The following is an 18,705-nucleotide window of genomic DNA, read 5'->3' as shown; positions in this document are numbered from 1 at the left end:
CAGTCTCCCTTTAAGATTGAAGTCAGAAGACCAAGGCTGAGTAGCTCTTTCTGGCCAAGACTAGCGTTCTGACAAGCCTGCCTACATAGATTGGTTATATGTCACCCAGTCGCCGAAGCCCTGATTCTGCTTTGCTTGCAGTATTGCTTTGCCAACAGTTCTGGCAGAACCAAGCATTGTTTTCTGACTAATGAAAGCATGGGGTTTTTCTCAGACAAGTGAAAGATCTCACCCATTGTCTGCTCAGCCAAAAGTCCTGTTCTCCTGGCCTAGAATTGAATTGCAGCATTGAATTCCCAGTGGAGCTTTGGTCTCCAAATGAAATGTTGTAAATTCTAATTAGGATTAATAATAGTACTCAGCTTCTTAAGGTACCGAGGCTCGACAGTACCTTACCAAGGGAGATAGTTTGGGGCGGTGCAAAACCTGTGAGTTAAAGAGGTCGGATGGACAAGGTTTGCATTCAGCAAATGTTCACTGAGTGTCCGCTGTGGGCGGGAACTGGGCCCGATGTGGAGGTGGCAAGCTTGTGGAGGAGCTCACAGTGTGGTGGGAGGAAGAACAGGAAAACACAGAGTCACCCACACCCTGTAACCTATGCCAGATTGGAGGGTGGTGGTGCCAACCTGGGTTCTACCCTTTCCTGCTTTGATGAGCTTGGGCAAGTTACTTCACCTCTGTGAGCCTCAGTTTCCAGATCAGTAAAGGACGATACCTGGAGTTCTTTGGTTTTAAGCATTTTTTTTTTTTTCACACATCGTCTCTTTGAGTCTCACAACCTCCCGCCCCTGTGAGGTGTGTAGGGTGTATAATAACAGTAATTATAATTGTACAGTAATAACAAGAATAGGTACCTTTGATTAAGTCCTGGTACTCTGGGTCAACTAATGTGCCAAGCACTTTGCATCCATTTCCTCCTATAATCCTGTCACCAGTCCTGCCAGACAGGTATTATTACCTCGGTTTTACAGATGAAGAAACTGAGGCTCCTAGAAGTTTGGCAACTTGTCCAGGAGCATAGTTACTGAAGAGCCATGATAAAAACCGAGGACTGTTGGTTTTGTACTATGTCTACATCTCTGTATTGTGTTATTATGATCTCCACTGTCCGCGTGAAAAATCAGAGATATCAGGTGATTGGCAGTAGTCACCAGCCAGGAAGCAGCAGACATAGTATTCTAACAAAGCTGCTCAAACCTTAGCGTGCATACAAACCACTTGCGGATCTTGTTAAAATTTCTGAGTCGGAATGTGTGGCGCAGGGCTGTGATTCTGCATTTCTAACAAGCTCCCAGGAGGTGCTGACACAGCTGGTCCTCAGAGCATACTTTTGAACACTTTTGAACAGAACACACTGTTTTCGGACTTTTAGTAAGGGTTTTCTGCTCCGTAAGCTGTCACACTGCCTCTATGTGAAAGCACCTCAAAGCATGTTTCAACTACATACTAGTGCATGCATTATGGTTCCTATGTTGACATCAGCTAGGACTTTCTCTGCAAGTAACAGAAATTTATCTCTACTAAGCATATTAACTAAAGTTAAAAAAGGGGGGGGGGATTTATTTGGCTCATGTAAATGCAAAGTCCAGGAGTAGCCTTGGCTGCAGGCACGGCTGGATTCAGGGCCCAAGTGATGTCCCTCGGCTTCCCTCCGCTCTGCCTTCTGCTCACTTGGCTTTGTTTTGGGAGGTCTCCCAGGCATGGCCCCTGGCAGCCTTAGGCTCTCTCCTCTAGGTGGCGTGATGGCTTCATTGACTTCAGCAACTCTGGCTTCTCATCCTCCCATTTCCTTCAACAAGACAGAGCCAGAGTTTTTCCCAGCAGCTCCCACAGAAGTCCCGAGAGTCACTCTGATCGGGCTAGCTTAGGACACGTGTCCTTCCCTGAACCAATCTTTGTGGCCAGGGGGAGGCCATGCTATGATTGGCCAGGCCTGTATCACTTGCTACATCCTCTGAGCAGGGTGGAGAAGGGAGAATGGCTAAAGGGGAAGCAGACAGCAAAACACTGTACCCGTACGTGTCTCTGGACCAAAGGGGCCACCACATGGGGTTCCCCCAGGGCTTGCAGAGGTGGGGGGGAAATTTTCATTGGTCCTTCTCTGTAACTTTACCTTTTGCTCACCAAGCAAAGTGCAGAGGAGGGGAAAGGAGAAATTGTAAGGTGCTTCTCATCTCCTCTCTTGAATATTTCCTCATGCTGGTAATCTTGTCTCCCCATACACTCTTTGTGGCAGAGGTTCTATTCCTCAGGGCATTTGGGGCAGAAACTTTCGCATAACAGGTGTCCAACAAATGCATGGAATGAATGAGAAAGAGAAAATCTGAAAGAACAATAAAAAGTGAGTGTTTTCCTTCCTGCAGACCTGGACGAGAAGATTGAATTATTTTCTGGCTTGTTCTATAGAAACTTCTCCAGAATCATAGCATCTTACGTGCAGAAAGGAACTTGAATAATTTAAACCAGTGTCTCCCAGTCACGGCACCAGAGAATTGTCAGGGCAGTTTTTTCAGGTCCTCTTGCCCAGAGATTCATTCCCCTTCAGTAGATCTGGGGTAGGATTGAGGCTCTCAGGTAGTTTGGGGGCAGAGGACCTGGTTTCAGAGCCACTGGTCTTGCCAGCCTCTTAGCCATAGAGAGGGACTCTGGCCCAGGGCAGCAGGCTTGTGAATGGTCCATGATGCTCTCGGGAAGATGAAATCAGCAAGTGATGATTAAGCGTCTTCTCCACGTAAGACGTGGTGCTGAGAGCTAAGGTGAATATGAGACATGGTCCTCACTTGGGAAGAGTTTGCTATCTAACTGGGGAGACAAGCTATGCTTGTGCAATAATTATACAGGATTTAAATATGAGTGTGTAAGTGCAGGAAATCCTAATAGTTTAGTGGCAAAAGGTAGTGTGAGTTGGTTGTATAAAGGAGGGAGAGATTACTGAGCAGGGCCTTGAAGGATGAGGCAAACTGACTAAATAGAGAGGATGCATCCTAGGTGGAAGGAGTCAGGTGAGAAGAGATGTCGAGCCTGGAATGCATTCAGGGCTGCTGTGACAGTATCTGTCTCTAAGGAGCTCAGGGCTCATCTGGAAGCTTTCAGCATCTTCATAGGACTCATAAGGCATGTAAAACAGCCGTGGAGGGGTCAGAGGGCATGAAACCCTCTAGCAGCTCCTTTTATGTTGGTCCAGCACTCCTAGCTTTTATCAGCATAACCTGCCGTGCCCCGAGGCTCTCGGATGGGCCTCATTATCTCACCTTTATACATGAAGAAAGTGAGTCTCCCACAGACAACAATCCTTGACCCCAGATGACCCAAGCAGCTGGAGGCAAAGCTGGGGCTGCTCTTCCTGGGTTGAGATTCTCAAGCTGCCATGGCTCCCTCTGAGTGTGCCAGCACCTCCCTAGGACCCACGTGGGGCTTAGCATCTCACCCTTGTCTTCAACGCAGCAAGATGAGTTGACCATCAGCACTGGGTGTGGTCCCCTATGGGGTTGTTGAGCTGCGTCAGTGCGTCACAGAATGGATGGAAAGATGACTGTGTCTGGGATTTGCTTCAAAATACTCTATGGCAGTGGTAGGGAAGAGGGTGGGGCTACAGATGAAATAAATTGGTCAGAATTGTTGACAATGGAAATGGATTTGATGGAGGTCAACATACCATTCGCTCTACTTTTCTGTATGTTTGAAATATTCTGCAATAAAAAGGTACCCAGAATGTCATCAGAGACCTACTCCACTCTCTCCCATTTTCACTTTTCTGCAGTGATTACAGCTTTCTTTCACCTGCCTCCTTCACATCTTGAACCACGGGACGACAGGGCCAGGCCTGATGAGGAAGGTTGAGAGGATTTTCTTAGGGTTGTGAGAAGTTGTTTTTGGTATTTGAAATTCTTTGGCCACTTCTGTCCCCTTCTCGCATAGCAGCTGGTGGGGTGTTTGGGCCAGAGAATGCCAACAATTTGGAATGATCACTTTAAAATAGAGGAAGTGACCTCTGGTCCTCGGTGGGGGAGGGGGTCTCACAAGGCCAGTGACTGAGAGCCCTGGCATATTGATTTTGCAGATTGTCATTTGTCATATGCTTTCTGTACAGCCCATCCCTCCATCTCTCCAGCCTTTCATCTTGGAACAGGTATTGTGGAGCGCCTGTTCCATGCCAGGCTCTGTGCTGGTGCTGGCTGTGTGAAGACCAACAACGCGATGCTCTGCCTCTGGGGACATAGGATCTGAATAGAAGTAACGTCAGAGCGGGTTGGGCTGAAAGCAGTCGCAGGAGGATATTCTCTGGTTGGGAAAAGAAGAGGCAGGGAAATATTTAAGCCAAGAAGGGCTCTTCTAGCCCACAAAGAACTCTAGGTTCATCTCTTTGACCCCTGGAGGACTGCATGGGCCACTAGAGAATGTTTCCATCTGTGGCGCCTAATTAGCTGGCCCTGCCCTTCATCAGGTGGCACCCCAGAGTGGCAGGGCGTGAGCGTCCTCTTCCCCAGGCTTTCCTGGGTCTAGGCTGGGAGGAACAATCGCGAGGATTTGAGGTTCCAGAAGAGCAGAAGGAAAGTGTTGGGGACCTTTGTGATTCTTTCTGCTATAGAAAGTCCCCCATCCAATCCCCTCAGGGAATTTGTATGTTCTGAAAAGTTGGTGTAGGGCAGTTAACCCAGCTTGGGGGACACATTCTTTAGCCTTTGCCTATCCCAGCTTGGCAATGTGACTGGTGGATTTAGGACCCAGATGTAGCCGCCCCAGTGATAGCAGATCTCGTCACATGTCCCTGCACTTGGTCCTGATGGCTCCTGCCAGCTTCCCTGAGCTCTGTCCGCTCACGTGTTGGCCTGTGTGGAGGCAGTGCTGCAGCAGGTCCTCTGGGGACCAGCCATCCCAGGCTGCCCTTTCCTGAGATGATGCAGTAGGCAGCTTCCATTCCATGGCCCCAGGCGGGCCGGCAAGAAGAAGGCCTGCTTAGTGGATCACCTCCAGCTGAATCTTCTCGTTCTACCCCCACGTATTGACAAACAACCCTGCCAGAAGGACAGGTGGTCTCAGGTGGGGTGGCAGGAGGCATCCTGGGCAGCAGCCTTCTTCTCGGCCCAGGCCACAGCCCCAGTTCTTTCTTTGCTTGGCCGTGGGTCTCTGCTTGTGGGCCAGTTAAAGCAGTTGTGGTGCTTGCTGACAGAGCAAGTCCTGGGTGACACTTTTATATGCTTATAATGGGTCAACCTTTATAGATACAACCAGGCGAAAGGGACCATTTGCCAAAATAGTGAAGCTTCTTTTCGGGTGAATATTCTGACCTGTGCTAAGTTCCTGGGCCTTTTCTCAAGCTGGAGTGTACTGGTTTCTGGACCTCCTACTTCATGGCCACTGGGGAAGGGATCATCACCTTCCCTTCCCTGTGTCAGTGTTTCCTTTTGCGTTTTGACTAACAAGAGCTCCCTCCCTGACTTGAACATTATATATCCTTTCCCTATGTCCTAGCCTTGACCTCTGGCCCCGAAACCACTGCAGTTCCTTTTCACTCTGTCCTTTACTCATGTTTTCCCTGCCCAACCTTCATTCTCAACAATAATACAGATAAGTAGATGTGTACTCAGAGGACACTCAGAATTCTGGTCTGTTCTGGATCCCACAGCTCACATCTCTGGCCCTGCCTTGCCCATCTGTAAAATACCTAATGTTCACTCCGGATTTCACAATTCTTTGTAAACTATATAAAAAAATCACAGGTAAAAAGAGCAATTGATTACATTTCTTAATAAAATTCTTTGTCAAAAATTGACATTACAAACCGGGGGCTTTTACGTCTGTTTCTTTCAATTGACAACTTCACTGAGATAGAATTCATATGCCATAAAGTTCACTCTGCTCCATACTTTTTGATGGAATGGATGAATTCTGTGTAGTCTTTGGGAAGACGTTCTTCCCTTTTCTTTTGTTCTCATGAATTTCTTTTTTTAATCATGTATTTTTTTATTGTTTTGTTAGTGTTGTCCATTCTGGGTTCATATAGGGCTTCGGTTGGGATTTGGGCGCTGGGGTTGGTGCTGTCCTGGCACAGCCACCATATAGTAGATTCTGGAATGGGTGGGGCCTTTGGGTGCCTGGCATCCACAGCTATGAACCGTGGCTCACAGTCTGTGCTGCCCACCCCACAGATTTACGCAGATGACCCCTGTGAAGGAACATGCTGGAATAAGGTGTTGCATGGGGCATGGAAAGGAACTTGGCATTGAAACGCCTTCTGTCAAGCCCTGATTCTCTATCTCTATGACCTTGACTGTGTTCCTTAACCCAAACAACTCCAGGAGTCACCTACATGGAACACAATGTGGGTTGTGACCCTGGAGTCGTGCAAGGCAGAACTCTGCCTCAATCTCTCTCGTTCTCGGTTTCCATATGTGTAAAACATGGAGGCTGCATTCAGTGATCTTCAAGTCTCTTTCCAAGGTATAATGCCTGCCTGCCCTCCTTCTTCCCTTCCTCCATCCTTCTTTCCCTTCCTTCCTTTTACATCTCAGACATTATCGTTTGTTCAGGAAGAGGTGGGAGGCAGGTATGAACGATGCTATGCCACTTTTTTCCAGCACAGGGGCGGTGAGTACCAGGCTCCTTCCTTTCCCAGCTCAATGTATGCCATGTCCCCTGACCACTCACCCCATCACCACTTACCATGATGCTCACACTCCCCATCCCTCGGATTAAACTTTTTACTTCCTCTAAAAAGGCACTTTTTACCTGTTGGTGAACTGGGCAATGAACTCAAGTCCTAGCTGCTTCCCTCCGGCGTTTACAAGGCTGTCTCTGGTCTGATGGTGACTTCTCTGACTTTGCCTAGAAACCTGGGAAAAACGTGGCTGCCATCATCCAGGACATCCATTCCCAGAGGGAAAGGGACATGTTCCGGGAAGCAGACAGGTGAGGCCCCAGCTCTAGGTCTCGGCAGATTTGGGGCAGTTGGAATATTCTCCTGCTTCTCATTCTGAGGGGTATTTGAGGCTATGTCCTGCCCTTGCCTCTACCCTTCCCTCAAATTTCTGGGCCTTACCTTTCCACGTGCTTGATAGAATGCATCAGTCCATTCCGTAAGTGCTGCTCAGATTAAAGCTTAGGAAAATGCAAGATGTTAAGCTTCCTCTCAGCTGCTCCTTTGTTGGAAAGGAATATACATATAGGAGGGGATCTGTTGATATTTGGCTCTTAGGGGCAAGTCTACACTCTGCTAAAACAGCCTAAAAGTGTGTGTGTGTGTGTGTGTGTGTCTGTCTGTCTGTCTGTCTTCTATTTAGAGCCAGATCTTGCTTTTTCATGAGCTGAATGTAGACGTAGGTACAGCAATAGAGAGGCTCCAAAAAGCAGCAGTTACGTGACCAGTCACTTACTGTGCACATTGAATGTATTCAGTTTTCCAACTCATTTCTTCTCACTGAAGTTGTGACCATGCTAAGCTGTGGCTGCAAGTTTACCACTGTCACTGCCCTCTAAAGATAGTCCCTGTGGAGAGCCAAGGTGGGCACCTACAGGCACACCCCATGGTCCTTACCCAGGGCTGCCACAGATGGCGCTGTAACCTCACTGGAGAGGGCTGTGCCCAGGCTGTGTCCCCAAAGACTGGCAAGGCAGCCTGGTCCTAGGGAGCCACATCTCCGTGTCCCTTGATCAGTGAGGGCTGCAAGGGTTTCCAGGATTTGAGAACCAAATGAAAATTGCTCATTCTTTTAAAAATATCGGGTATGTGACTCAGTTCATCTGCTTAGTAATCATTCAACCTTCAGAGTGTGTGTATATGATTGTGTGTATGTATCTTTGTATGTAGCTGCTCTTTGTAGGATTTTTTTGTTTCTTTTTTTGGATTGTTTTTTTTTTTAACCATGGTTATTTGGGGTTTTACAAGATATGTATAAAGGCACACTGTGCCCCCTGTAGTTCTGTGGCAGAGGTTGGGGGGTGAACAGGAGATCTTGCTTGAACCTTGGGCAGATTGGGGCCTTTTTCTGGGTTTCAGTTTCTTCATCTGAATAACTATTAGGTTAGTGTTCTGAGGTCTCTCCCAACCCAAAAGAGCCTTCCTGGTTCTTTGCTGTTGGCATCTCTGAGCCTGCCCTCTTCCCTTTCACCACCCAATAATTAGCATCCCTTTTCCATGCCCACAATCTGAACAAATTGAGATGAGAAATAGGAAAAACTGAGGCCAAGAGGTTGCCTTTATTCTAGTAGAGGCCAGGTGGGGGCGTGGCTTCAGTCTTGTAGCCAAGAGGCCGGCTCACAAATCTGAGGGTTTGGTAGCCATGCCCAACAGCCTAGCCCCAGTCAACCTTGCCTGCACCCCTCACCCCCTCCACACCCTCAGGAGGAGAGTCTGCTGCTCCTGAGCAGGGCTCACTTCCAAGAGGAAGAAAGACGGGGCTGAGCCAAACCAGCCCAACGACTGTAAAGGGGCAGAGAGCAACTAGGAGTGTGTTAGGGAAAACCCCTGCTCCTGGAAGCCAGGACGGAGGGATGCTTTCTCCTGGGCTGCTCTCTGTGTGGCTGGTACAGTTGTGGTGAAGAGCGTCCGGCCAGAGGGGGTGATGTACACAGTGTCTGTGAGAGAGGCTGGGGATGGCTGCGTGTGGGGCTGGCTGGGGACGTGCACATCCTAAAACCTGCTCCTTTGCTCCCTCACAGATACGGCCCTGAAAGGCCGCGGTCTCGTAGTCCAGTGAGCCGTTCACTGTCCCCGAGGTCCCACACCCCCAGCTTCACCTCCTGCAGCTCTTCTCACAGCCCTCTCGGCCCTTCGAGGGCCGACTGGGGTAATGGCCGGGACTCCTGGGATCATTCTCCTTATGCCAGGAGGGAGGAAGAGCGAGACCCAGCCCCCTGGAGGGAGAACGGGGAGGATATGAGGGACAGGGCCGACACATGGGCGCAGGATCGCAGACACTACCCCTGGCAACTCGACAAAGCCCAATTAGACGAGCGACTGGACGGAGGGAGGGGCCACCGAGAAAAGCACCCCCGGTCTGGGTCTCCCACCCCTCTCCACTCTGCCTCAGGCTACAAAAGCCGAGAAGACGGCTACTACCGGAAAGAGCCCAAAAGCAAATCGGACAAGTATGTGAAGCCGCAGCAGGATGTCACAGGGAGGTCCAGGAGGAAAGATGAGGCCCGGCTGCGGGAAAGCAGACACCCGCACCCAGAGGACTCAGGCAAGGAAGACGGGCTGGGGCCGAAGGTCACCAGGGCCCCTGAGGGCACCAAATCAAAGCAGAGTGAGAAAAACAGAACCAGGAGACCCGACAGAGACCAAGAAGGAGCTGATGATAGAAAAGAAAGCAGAGTGGCAGAGAATGAGGTAATGATGTAGTCTCCTCCCCAGGTAAGGAGAGGCGGGTCTCAAAGGATGATCATGGTAATGTAATGATGACGAATATTTATTGAAAGAATGAAGTACTTATTGAATGTTGACGCTCTGCCAGGCACTGTGCTAAATAACCCTTGATCTCAATCAAGTCATTTAATCCTCACAGCAACTCTATGAGGTAATAATAGTAATAACATTATTACTATAAATGAGGCAACAGAGGCACAGAGAGTTTAAGTTAGTTGCCCAAGGACACACAGCCAGGAAATGGCAGAGCTGGAATTACACCTAGGTGATCTGGCTCCAAAGGCCACAGCACACTGCTGCCTTTACTAGAAGTTAGGGAGGGTCATGATGCAGAGGCCTTCTGTGGTCCTGTTTAGCCAGGGTGGAGTGGGCCTGAGGTGTTTGTACCCACAGACTCTGCCAAGGGAGATTAGATCTCTGGTCTTCTCAGTTGTCTCTCCTGCCAAAAGCATCTACCAATCCTGGGACTTCAATGGGAGGCGGTAAACGAGAAGCAGCCACCACCCACTAAATTATACTGGGTGTCCAGGGCTTGGTACGTTTCTCTAGACACTGTCCGCAGTGTTTTATTTCCACTGTAATAAAAATGCTCAGCGGTTGGCTGGCATCTTTCATTCGAGCATCTGAAAGGGCTTATAATCTGCCACATGACTTCAGTTCATGCAGTGGGTCTCCAGGAGGACTCTGGGTACAGGTTTATAGTCTAGCTTGGCTTAGACTTCTTGCCAGAACCACCTACGGTTAAATACGTTTAAGTAGGAGTGGAATAGTAGAGGTTGGGGGTTCAGCATAAAGAACCTAGTTTTTAAAATCCTACATGCATATCTTCTAGTCTGGCCCAGGAGTTGGTGACAATACTAAGTCCAAATAAGGTGCCTAATTCTCAACTCCGTGAACACTGAGGAGTCACACTTTTGGCCACTACTTTAGCATGCACGTTGCCGTGAAGTGGGCTAGGCACAGAGGGTCCAAAGGTGAGTGGACAAGTCCATGTTATGGCAGAGACCAAGGTCTAATGATGGGCAGATGTGCAAAATTTACATACCGTGGGGTCTGTGCTGCAGTAGTGGGTGAGCGGCTCTGTGACAGTTAACTCTGTACGGGGAGAGGAGGAAAGCTGCGCGGAGGAGGAGGCATTTGAGCTGGGCTTTGAAACTGGGGGCAAAAACAGTTTGGGAAAGCAGCAAGGGCAACAGTGAGAAAGAAAGACTCTTGAAGAGCCTGGAGATGATATCCAATGTGACTGCATCGTTAGGGAATATTAAAGGGTCATGTGTTTAAAAAGTGAAATCTTGGCTCTCGTGCAAAGGTAAAAGGAATACCTGTCAAAGGTGCTATTTAACTCATTCATGAATGAGGGAACCAGTAAGATGTGAAAGTCAATTCCAAGGAGAATCCCAAGTTCAGGCAACATGTAGAGGCAATGAGGAACGTGGATATGAATTTGCTAATAGAGGCAAAAGTTGCCTCTTCCACAGGGAACCCAGAACCAATTGCATCTCCACCAGATAAAATTCCTTTGCATCTCTATGGACAAGGATCGTTTGCATGACTATCCGTTGTCTGAAATTTACAGAGTTGGAAAGTAACTCAATTCAAAGTAAAGTGCAGATTCCTACAGAACCAGATCCCCTGGAGGGTGTGCTGGGCAATTGCCCAGCATTCCATCCAAAGGACACCTGGTCATCTTTTTTTGCCCCTCTCAAGTCTGCCACAATTTTTCCTGACTGGCCTAGCAGGGAGAAGCTCAGGAGATGAGATTAGGAAATTGGTGGGGTGGGGGGGTGATAGACCTTGTGTGCCTCTGAGGACTTGAGCTGGATCCTGAGGACCGATGAAGCAATGGATGTTTCTAAGTAAACTGTACAGTCGTACCTCAGGATGCCTGGGGATTGGTTCCAGGACTGCCTATGGATAACAAAATCCACGAATGCCCAAGTCCCTCATATAAAATAGCAAAGTATTAGCGTATAACCTACACGCATCCTCCCATATACTTTAAATCATCTCTGGATTACTTACAATGCCTAATACAATGTAAATGCTATGGAAATAGTTGTTATACTGTATACTTTAGGGAATAATGACAAGAAGGAAAGTCTTTATTCCTCACATGATCGGTACAGCACAGCCATTATAGGCCTAACTATTAATACATAGTACACGTCAGCAATAACGTAACTTTCGTTTTCGACAATTTGTATCTGAGGATGGTAGAATCCGCAGATGTGGAACCTGCAGATGCAGAGGGCTGACTGTACATGCTTGGAGGTGTCCACGGTGCTGGGGACAGGTCAGTGACTCAAGAAAGGGCACGGAAGGGCAGAGAGCAAGGGCAGGGCTCAAGCCCGGAACCCTCTTGGATCTGCCTGCCCCTTCGCACTCTTCCCCACACTTCTGAGACTCTTCTATGGTGACCTTTTTCTCCTACTGTTTTACCTTAGGTTTACACAACCCTGACCCATTTAAGGTGACACACACTGTAGGTTATCTCCGGAGCCCCTCATGCAAAAAAGATTCCCAGAAAACCCTGTGGGTTTCCCCACAATTCTGTCCCCCTTGTTGGTTCTGCCTCTGATAGCCCTAGAGTGGGGTCAGGAGGGACTTGTTGGGGTCCCAACAGATTGTTGTCTGGAATTTCAATTCAGATTGTTGTCTGAAGCCAGGCAGGCCACTGCTGTTTGGTGGAAGAACCACGGAACAAAGAGTTGGCCCTACTTGTCTCAAACTCTGTTGTGATCTTGAGAACAACCCAGATTCCCACAGGGCTGCCCAGGATGCAGCTGACGGGCAGGGACTGGACTTGGGGAGTGAAGGCAACAGGGCTGAGCATGGTGTCCTTGCCTTTCTTCTCATCTGCTAGGCACCTCCCCGCACAGACCCGGCCTGGGAACCCTCACCCCCAGCCAGGTCCGCATGGGTCTCCTCTCACTTCTTTTGTCTCGACTCATTGTCACATTCTGCACAAGATTATCCTGGCCACTACATGAAACCACTAGGTCCCGCTTCTGCTCCTCTTCCGCCTTCCTTCTCTCGGGAGCACCTATCCTTCTAACCTATCCCCTAACGTCTATTTACTTTATTTAGTGTCTGCCCCACACACACCCAAGTGTAACCTCTAGGAGGGCAGGAGATGTCTGCTGCGCTTACTGCTGTGTCCCTAGGCCCTCAGTTAGAGCAGATGGTCAACACGTACTTGTTGAAGGAATGAATGGCTGAACCCACACTCTGGAGGCAAAGGCCTGGCTTCTGAGAACCTGGTCACACTCTCTTCTTCTCTTTCTCAGTTTCCTTGCTTGTGAAATGGGTGTGATCACAAGGCTGTTGTAGGGCTTTACTGAGCTTGTGCACATTAGAAACCCTCTGGGATCTCTGGGGAAAGCGCTGGAGAAGCCGACGTGAGTGCTACTCAGTGTTTGTGTGGCCAGGTCCATACATGAGACCCAACCCCAACCACAAGACCACAGGAAGAAGGAAAGAAATCAAGTCATTGACTGGGAGAAGTTTGGAAAGAATCACTCCTCTACCTTACTGGAAGGGGGTTCAAGGGTTCCTGACCCTGAGAAGGGAAGCCAGGCAGGTGACACTGACCAGATTGTATAAGTGAAGCCAGGTGGGACCATGGAGGACCAAGGAGGAGGTGTCTGTCTGTGGAGGACAGCCAGCCGCTGCTCAGCTCCGTGCTGTGGCTGCCATCCAGGAACACAGGCCCTTGGCTGTCAGATCTCCTGTTTCTCACAGCAAGACCCAAGTCCAGATAGCTGTACGAAATCCCCCACTTTTTAGAAACTGTATAGAACAAAACATGTCTGTGAGCCAGATGGAGCCAAGGAGTCCCCAGAATGCAGTCTCAGTAAAAACAATCCATAGGAGAGAGAAATCGTAAAACCATTTGTGCTCAGTGTGGAGCCCAGACAGAGACCCAAGCACGCCGGGAATCAGGTGCAAACTCATTATTCACTCTACCCTCTCCTACCAGTCTCCATTCTGTCATTGACCACTGTCCATGGAGCATCTAGCACTGGGCCTCAGTTGTGAGTGAAGCTGAAATAATTCCTGATCTCATGGAGCTCATGGTCTGGAATAAAGACATACTTATCACATAACCTGTGAAGTGAGTAGGAGAGTGTGAGTGTTAAGTGCTAAGAAGGAGATGGCGGCATAGAATGCTGTCAGTGCCTGTAATGAATTAGAGGCTTCCCTGGGTTAAGATGTGACTATCGAGATTTGAAGGAGTGGTGAGTATTTACTGAGTGAAAAGGAAGGAGAGCAGACAGAGGAACAACATGTGCAAAGGCCCAGTGGCAGGAGGCCCGATTTCCTGGAGCAGAGAAAGCCAGGGTTAGAATGGTGGGCAGTGAGGCTGATTGTCAACAGGGGCCACATCATGTAGGGCCTTGTAAGCAGGCTAAGGATTTTTTTTTATCCTAAGTGCAAGGGGAAGCAAATGAAATGTTTAAGCAAGAAGGTGCAGTGAGGGTATGATGGGTTTTGCATTTTGGAGTGATCATTCTTGATTGCTTTAGGGAGAATAGATGTGGGAGGAGGCTACAGAGCAGAAGGTGGTGGTTTAGCAGTGGCCCTGACCCTGTGCTTGCAACCATTGGGGCCTAGAATCTTGGTGCATGAGTTGGTGTGGACAGTGGAATGAGTTGGTCGCATTTGTCTGTTCCCATTAAGCTGCTGCTGTCACCTGAAGTCATCCCAGGGCCAGGGGTGCACTGAAAGGCACTGCTCTGTGTCCTCCGCATGGCGGGGGGCTTCTGTCCTAGCCAGGCTGTCCCTGTCTTTCACAGCTTGAACTGGAGAGGCTCTCCAGTTTACTGTGTTGACCTAGGCGGGTGGCTGTGGGAACTGCTTGGGAAGGGTGAGGACTATTTATTTTGACAAGGGTAATTTATTCAGGGAGGTAAAAATAAAGTGGGCCCCTGTTGGTAGAAGCTATGGGTTATGATGACTAAAAAGGCCTTTGCAGCTGCTTTGCACTTAGGTTAGCATGGAAGACTTGAGCAGGGATTTGGGTGGAATCTTCTGCTCCAAACACTGGGAAGCATAAGCACTTGAGGATTTGAACTATCTTCCCCTGTCCTGTAATAACTGGTTAAACCAGTCAGCCCTGAGCTCCTGCCCCAGCTGGCTCCTCTCAGCTCAAGAGGGGTGTGTCTGCTCATAAGAAATCAGAAATAGAGTCGTTTGGTTTGAGCCTACCTTAGCCAAAAATGTCAAGAAGATGCAACTTGCCCCGAGGAACCCCAGGAATAGTCATTGATTTGGTGGCCAAAGTTTAATTCATGGGAGAATAACCTCCCAATAAACTGGGGGCTGGCAAACTTTTTCTACAAAGGACCAGATAGTAAATATTTTAGTCTATATAGGAGGCATAATTGAGGATATTATGTAGGTACTTATCTAATCATTTAAAATGTAACTGTTTAAAGGTGAAAAGCACTGTTATTAATAGTCCACAGACTGTACAAAAGAGGCACGGGGTCAGATTCGGCTTGAGGACTACATAGTTTTCTGATTCCTGTTTTAAAGGCTGGACAGAGACCCTAATTCTCAAACCAGACACTGGCTTTCAATTCTCCAGTTTCCCAGACATGGACACTGTCATGAGGAGGGCTTTAATGTGAGAGAGGGAGGAGGAGGAGGGAAGAAGGGAGGGGAAGGCTAGTTTGAGGTGTAGCTTTAGGACAGAGATGGGGCAGAAGAGAGGTGAGATGGTCACTGAGACAACCCCTTCATACCCGTAAGTGGCATGGATGTGGTTTTTTATGACCAAGACAGATCTGTTGTGGAGAGATCACCATGATGGTTGCTAACCCCAGGGGCAGTTCACGCTTGGCCCCTTTCTCATCCTCACTTTCTACAGTGAGGCTGCAAAAACTACCAGTTTGCCAGAGGTGTCTGCCCGCCTAAAGGCATCAAGCTAGTTGTTAAGACATTTCTGGGCCTCCATTTGTCTGTGTGACCTTGAGCAAGTTTCTTAACCTCTCTGAGCCTCAGTTTCCTCATTTGTCAAATGAGGATGGTAATAGCACTTGCCTCCCAGGGGTTTTGTGAGGATAAAGGAAATATATATGCAACACACCCAAGAATTGTTAGCTGTGCGCAGTATCGTTCTTTTTCTTTTGGGGCTCCCTCCTTTCTGTGCCACCACTGACTGTCGATTTGGTTTGTTCTGTTCTTCCTTTGGTAAGGCTGGGAAAGAGGGCATGGAAGAAAGCCCGCCCTCAGCAGGCAGGCAGGAGAAAGAACATGAGTCCTCTGATCCAGAAAACACAAGGACAAAGAAGGTAAAGTTTGTCCCAGATGCCGGCAGTGTAGCCATGTCTGCACGACAGCCACTGGGGACCAAGTCCCAGGAGTCCCTCCCCTGCCCAGTGATGCCCACTGTGTGGGATGTGACTGAGACCCCACCGGAGGTTCCATGAATGAAGCCGTCTTCCCAAAGAGGAATGGCTCTCTGCACAGTCCTTAGGGAGAGATCTTGACCACATGCCTGGGCTTTGCCGTACTCTCCAGCAACTTGGCTGTGCTCATAAGAGAAAACATGTGCCCAAAAAAGACTCGGGCTTCAGAGCCAGGCTCCCAAAATAGGCAGGTCCCGTGGGAGGGGCTGGGACAGGAAGGGGGATTTGGGGTATTCAATTTGGGGCCGTGACCTAAGCAGGTCCAGACCCTGGGATTAATAAGACATCCCCTGTGCTTGTAAAGATTATTTTCTGTTAATTGAAATGAAAAACCCAGTGCTGGGGCTGCCACGGCCAAAAGAAATGTCCTTGGAACGTGGCCAGCTTCGTGCCTTACCGGTCAGGAGAGGCAGAGAGATGGCTATCGCTGGCGGGGAAGCTGATCTCCTAAATCCGGCTGCTGGTTCTGTAGGCTCCTGGGGACACCAGGGGAAAGTTTCAGGAAGGGCCTACTATGAGCCGGGCTATGGAAGTTGCACCCTTGCAGGAGAGGGTGCTTGGGGGAATTTCATGGGGGACTTTGCCATAGGTACATTTAGTGATGCCCAACATGCAAGGAAATAGCTCCAGCAAGCTGATTGGTTTAGAGCTTATATGTTAATCATTTATTGGCTCATTCAAAAATGATTTATTGAGCACCTATTTTGTACCAGGGGTTGAAATTCTTTGTGCCACTTTAAACATGGTGGATTAAGTATTAAGGGCTTATTCCAAACCCTGTGCTGTTTTGAGCCTCATCCTAGGGGTGAATCAGTGATATGGGACTTGAGGGATTTATAGCTTCTGATTACCCAGTCAGTGTTCCCAGGTAAGAACGCTCAGGAGCTTTTTGGTTTGAGGGGTCCTGGGGTTGAAGCTTGTGCCCTCTAGTTGAACACCGAGACCGGCTCCTCAGCCATTCTCTGACCTCCATTCTGCACTTTTATTCAGGATCAAGACTGGGAGAGTGGAAGTGAAGCAGAGGGGGAGAGCTGGTACCCCACGAACATGGAGGAACTGGTTACAGTGGACGAGGTGGGAGAGGAAGAAGATTTTATCATGGAACCAGACATCCCAGAGCTGGAAGAGATCGTGCCCATTGACCAGAAGGACAAAATCTGCCCAGAAATATGTCCCTGTGTGACAACTACTTTACACCTGGATTTAGCCAAGGAGCGAGTCAAGACCATAGGTAACGGGGCTACGGAAGTCAGCCCCAAGTCACCCAACGAAGTGCCTTCTGCTTCCACGAGCTGTCCCAGTGACATGGACGTGGAAATGCCTGGCCTAAATCTGGAGGCTGAGCAGAAGCCAGCTGAATTCGAGACAGGCCACTCACTGGAGGGTTCAGATTGCTACGAGAAGCAGGCAAAGGGAACAGAGAGCTCAGATGTTCGTCTGTCCCCCACACTCCAGCAAATGTCTTCCCCCAAGCCAGCAGAGGAGAGGGCCCGGCAGCCTAGTCCATTTCGCGATGACGGCAAGGCCAGGGGGACCCCCGAAGATGGGGCTTGTGAAGGCAGCCCCCCGGAGGAGAAAGCCAGCCCCCCCACTGAAACTGACCTCCAAAGCCAGGCTTGCCAAGGAGTGTCGACCCAGGGTAACTACCTGCCTTTTCTCCTGGGTGGTTGGGTTGATGGGACCACTGGTCACCTAGAGAAGTATGAGTGGGCATGCACAGGCTGGAACAGACATCGGTAAGGTTTCAACCAGCACTGCAGCTGGGGCAGAAAGCAAGCTTCTAAAAGCCTGGTTAAACTGTCAGAGCTGTTAGGCAAATGGTGCAAAGGAAATCAGATAGGAGGCCACATGTTTTCTGAGAAGCAAACTCAGATAGGACAGACTTCTCCGAATTTACGGGAGCCCAGATGGACTCTGACAACTAAAATTTGCAAAACTTTTGAGTTATCAGCCAGAGATCCCCGGGGGCAGCAAGCAGCCTCTGTGTCTGCAGGACAGAAGACCACCCAGGTCATTATTTCTGTGAGGCCTGCATGAGGGGGTGGGAGTGTGGGAGGCCGAGCAAGGAGTGAGCAGAGGGAAGAATGAGGGGCTCTCTAAGGGGTATGGCCTGTTCCCCCTCTTCCTGCCTCAGGCCCACTTTTCTCCAGAGTCTGACGGTAAAACAAGACTTATCCTGGCGTCTCCTCCACTTCAGTTGGAGGTGATGTTTTGTGTGTGCCCTGTGCTATGACATCATGAAAGACAGAGTTTAAAATAGGCTAAGCCCTATCTTCTCTGCCAAGTGGAAACTAAGCCCCATCAAGGACTCTGGGAGCAAGGAAGGGGAGTAGCCCTCCATGTTCTCCCAGTGAAAATAACTAGAGATTCGTTCCACAGAAAGCCTGCGGCATTCCAGAGGTTGGAGTACAAGGGGCAAGAGTCGGGGGGCAGACACTATAGAGGAACGGCTCCAAAATAAACCTTGTAAGACAGGGCTCTGTGGCTGGCAGGCACGAGCTGGTAGGTGAGCTGGAGGCTTGGGCTTTCCTCCATAGCCAGCTGACCTGAGGTGTTTTTCACCTTTGTGGTTCTGAGTCTCCATGGAAACACTGTCATGAGTTGCCTTCTTGTTGCTAGAGAAACGCTGAGGCCTGGGCTGTGTCTAGAGAAGCAAGACTAAAGGAGGAGTGAAACATTCACCTTGCTCTGCCTGAACCCCCTTTCCTTTGCAGCATAGGTCTCCGCATGCACTGGTGTTCATGCCTATTAGCTTACCCGGTGTCTGGAGTTCATATTTAATAACACTTCTCAATGGAGAATGGCATGGCCTTTTCTGCCAGCCTCAGCTCCTGTCCACATCAGCACAATTTTTGCCCTTTCGTAATTCCTCTGCCTGCAGACGTGGAGTGACACGGAGTTGGGGGCCGTGGGGGTGGATCATTCCAA

General features: G+C 49.2%; 1 protein-coding gene across 3 annotated transcripts in view; it reads left to right on the top strand.

Moving 5' to 3' along the window:
- RBM20 (RNA binding motif protein 20) overlaps window positions 1-18,705 on the top strand; it is a 181,009-nt gene that overhangs the window by 150,304 nt on the left and 12,000 nt on the right. For all 3 annotated transcript variants that reach the window (XM_019725113.3, XM_074339073.2, XM_019725114.3), the window contains exons 8-11: window positions 6,830-6,909; window positions 8,659-9,328; window positions 15,565-15,660; window positions 16,768-17,416. In XM_019725113.3, the coding sequence (XP_019580672.3) occupies window positions 6,830-6,909; window positions 8,659-9,328; window positions 15,565-15,660; window positions 16,768-17,416 (1,495 nt within the window). The remainder of the gene's footprint in view (window positions 1-6,829; window positions 6,910-8,658; window positions 9,329-15,564; window positions 15,661-16,767; window positions 17,417-18,705) is intronic.

Source organism: Rhinolophus sinicus, chromosome 15 (genome assembly GCF_057876585.1).
Source record: "Rhinolophus sinicus isolate RSI-liver-muscle chromosome 15, RSI-T2T, whole genome shotgun sequence".
Classification (NCBI taxonomy): Eukaryota; Metazoa; Chordata; class Mammalia; order Chiroptera; family Rhinolophidae; genus Rhinolophus; species Rhinolophus sinicus.
The sequence above is the reverse complement of the archived record's forward strand: the minus strand, read 5'-3'. Positions and strand labels throughout refer to the sequence as shown.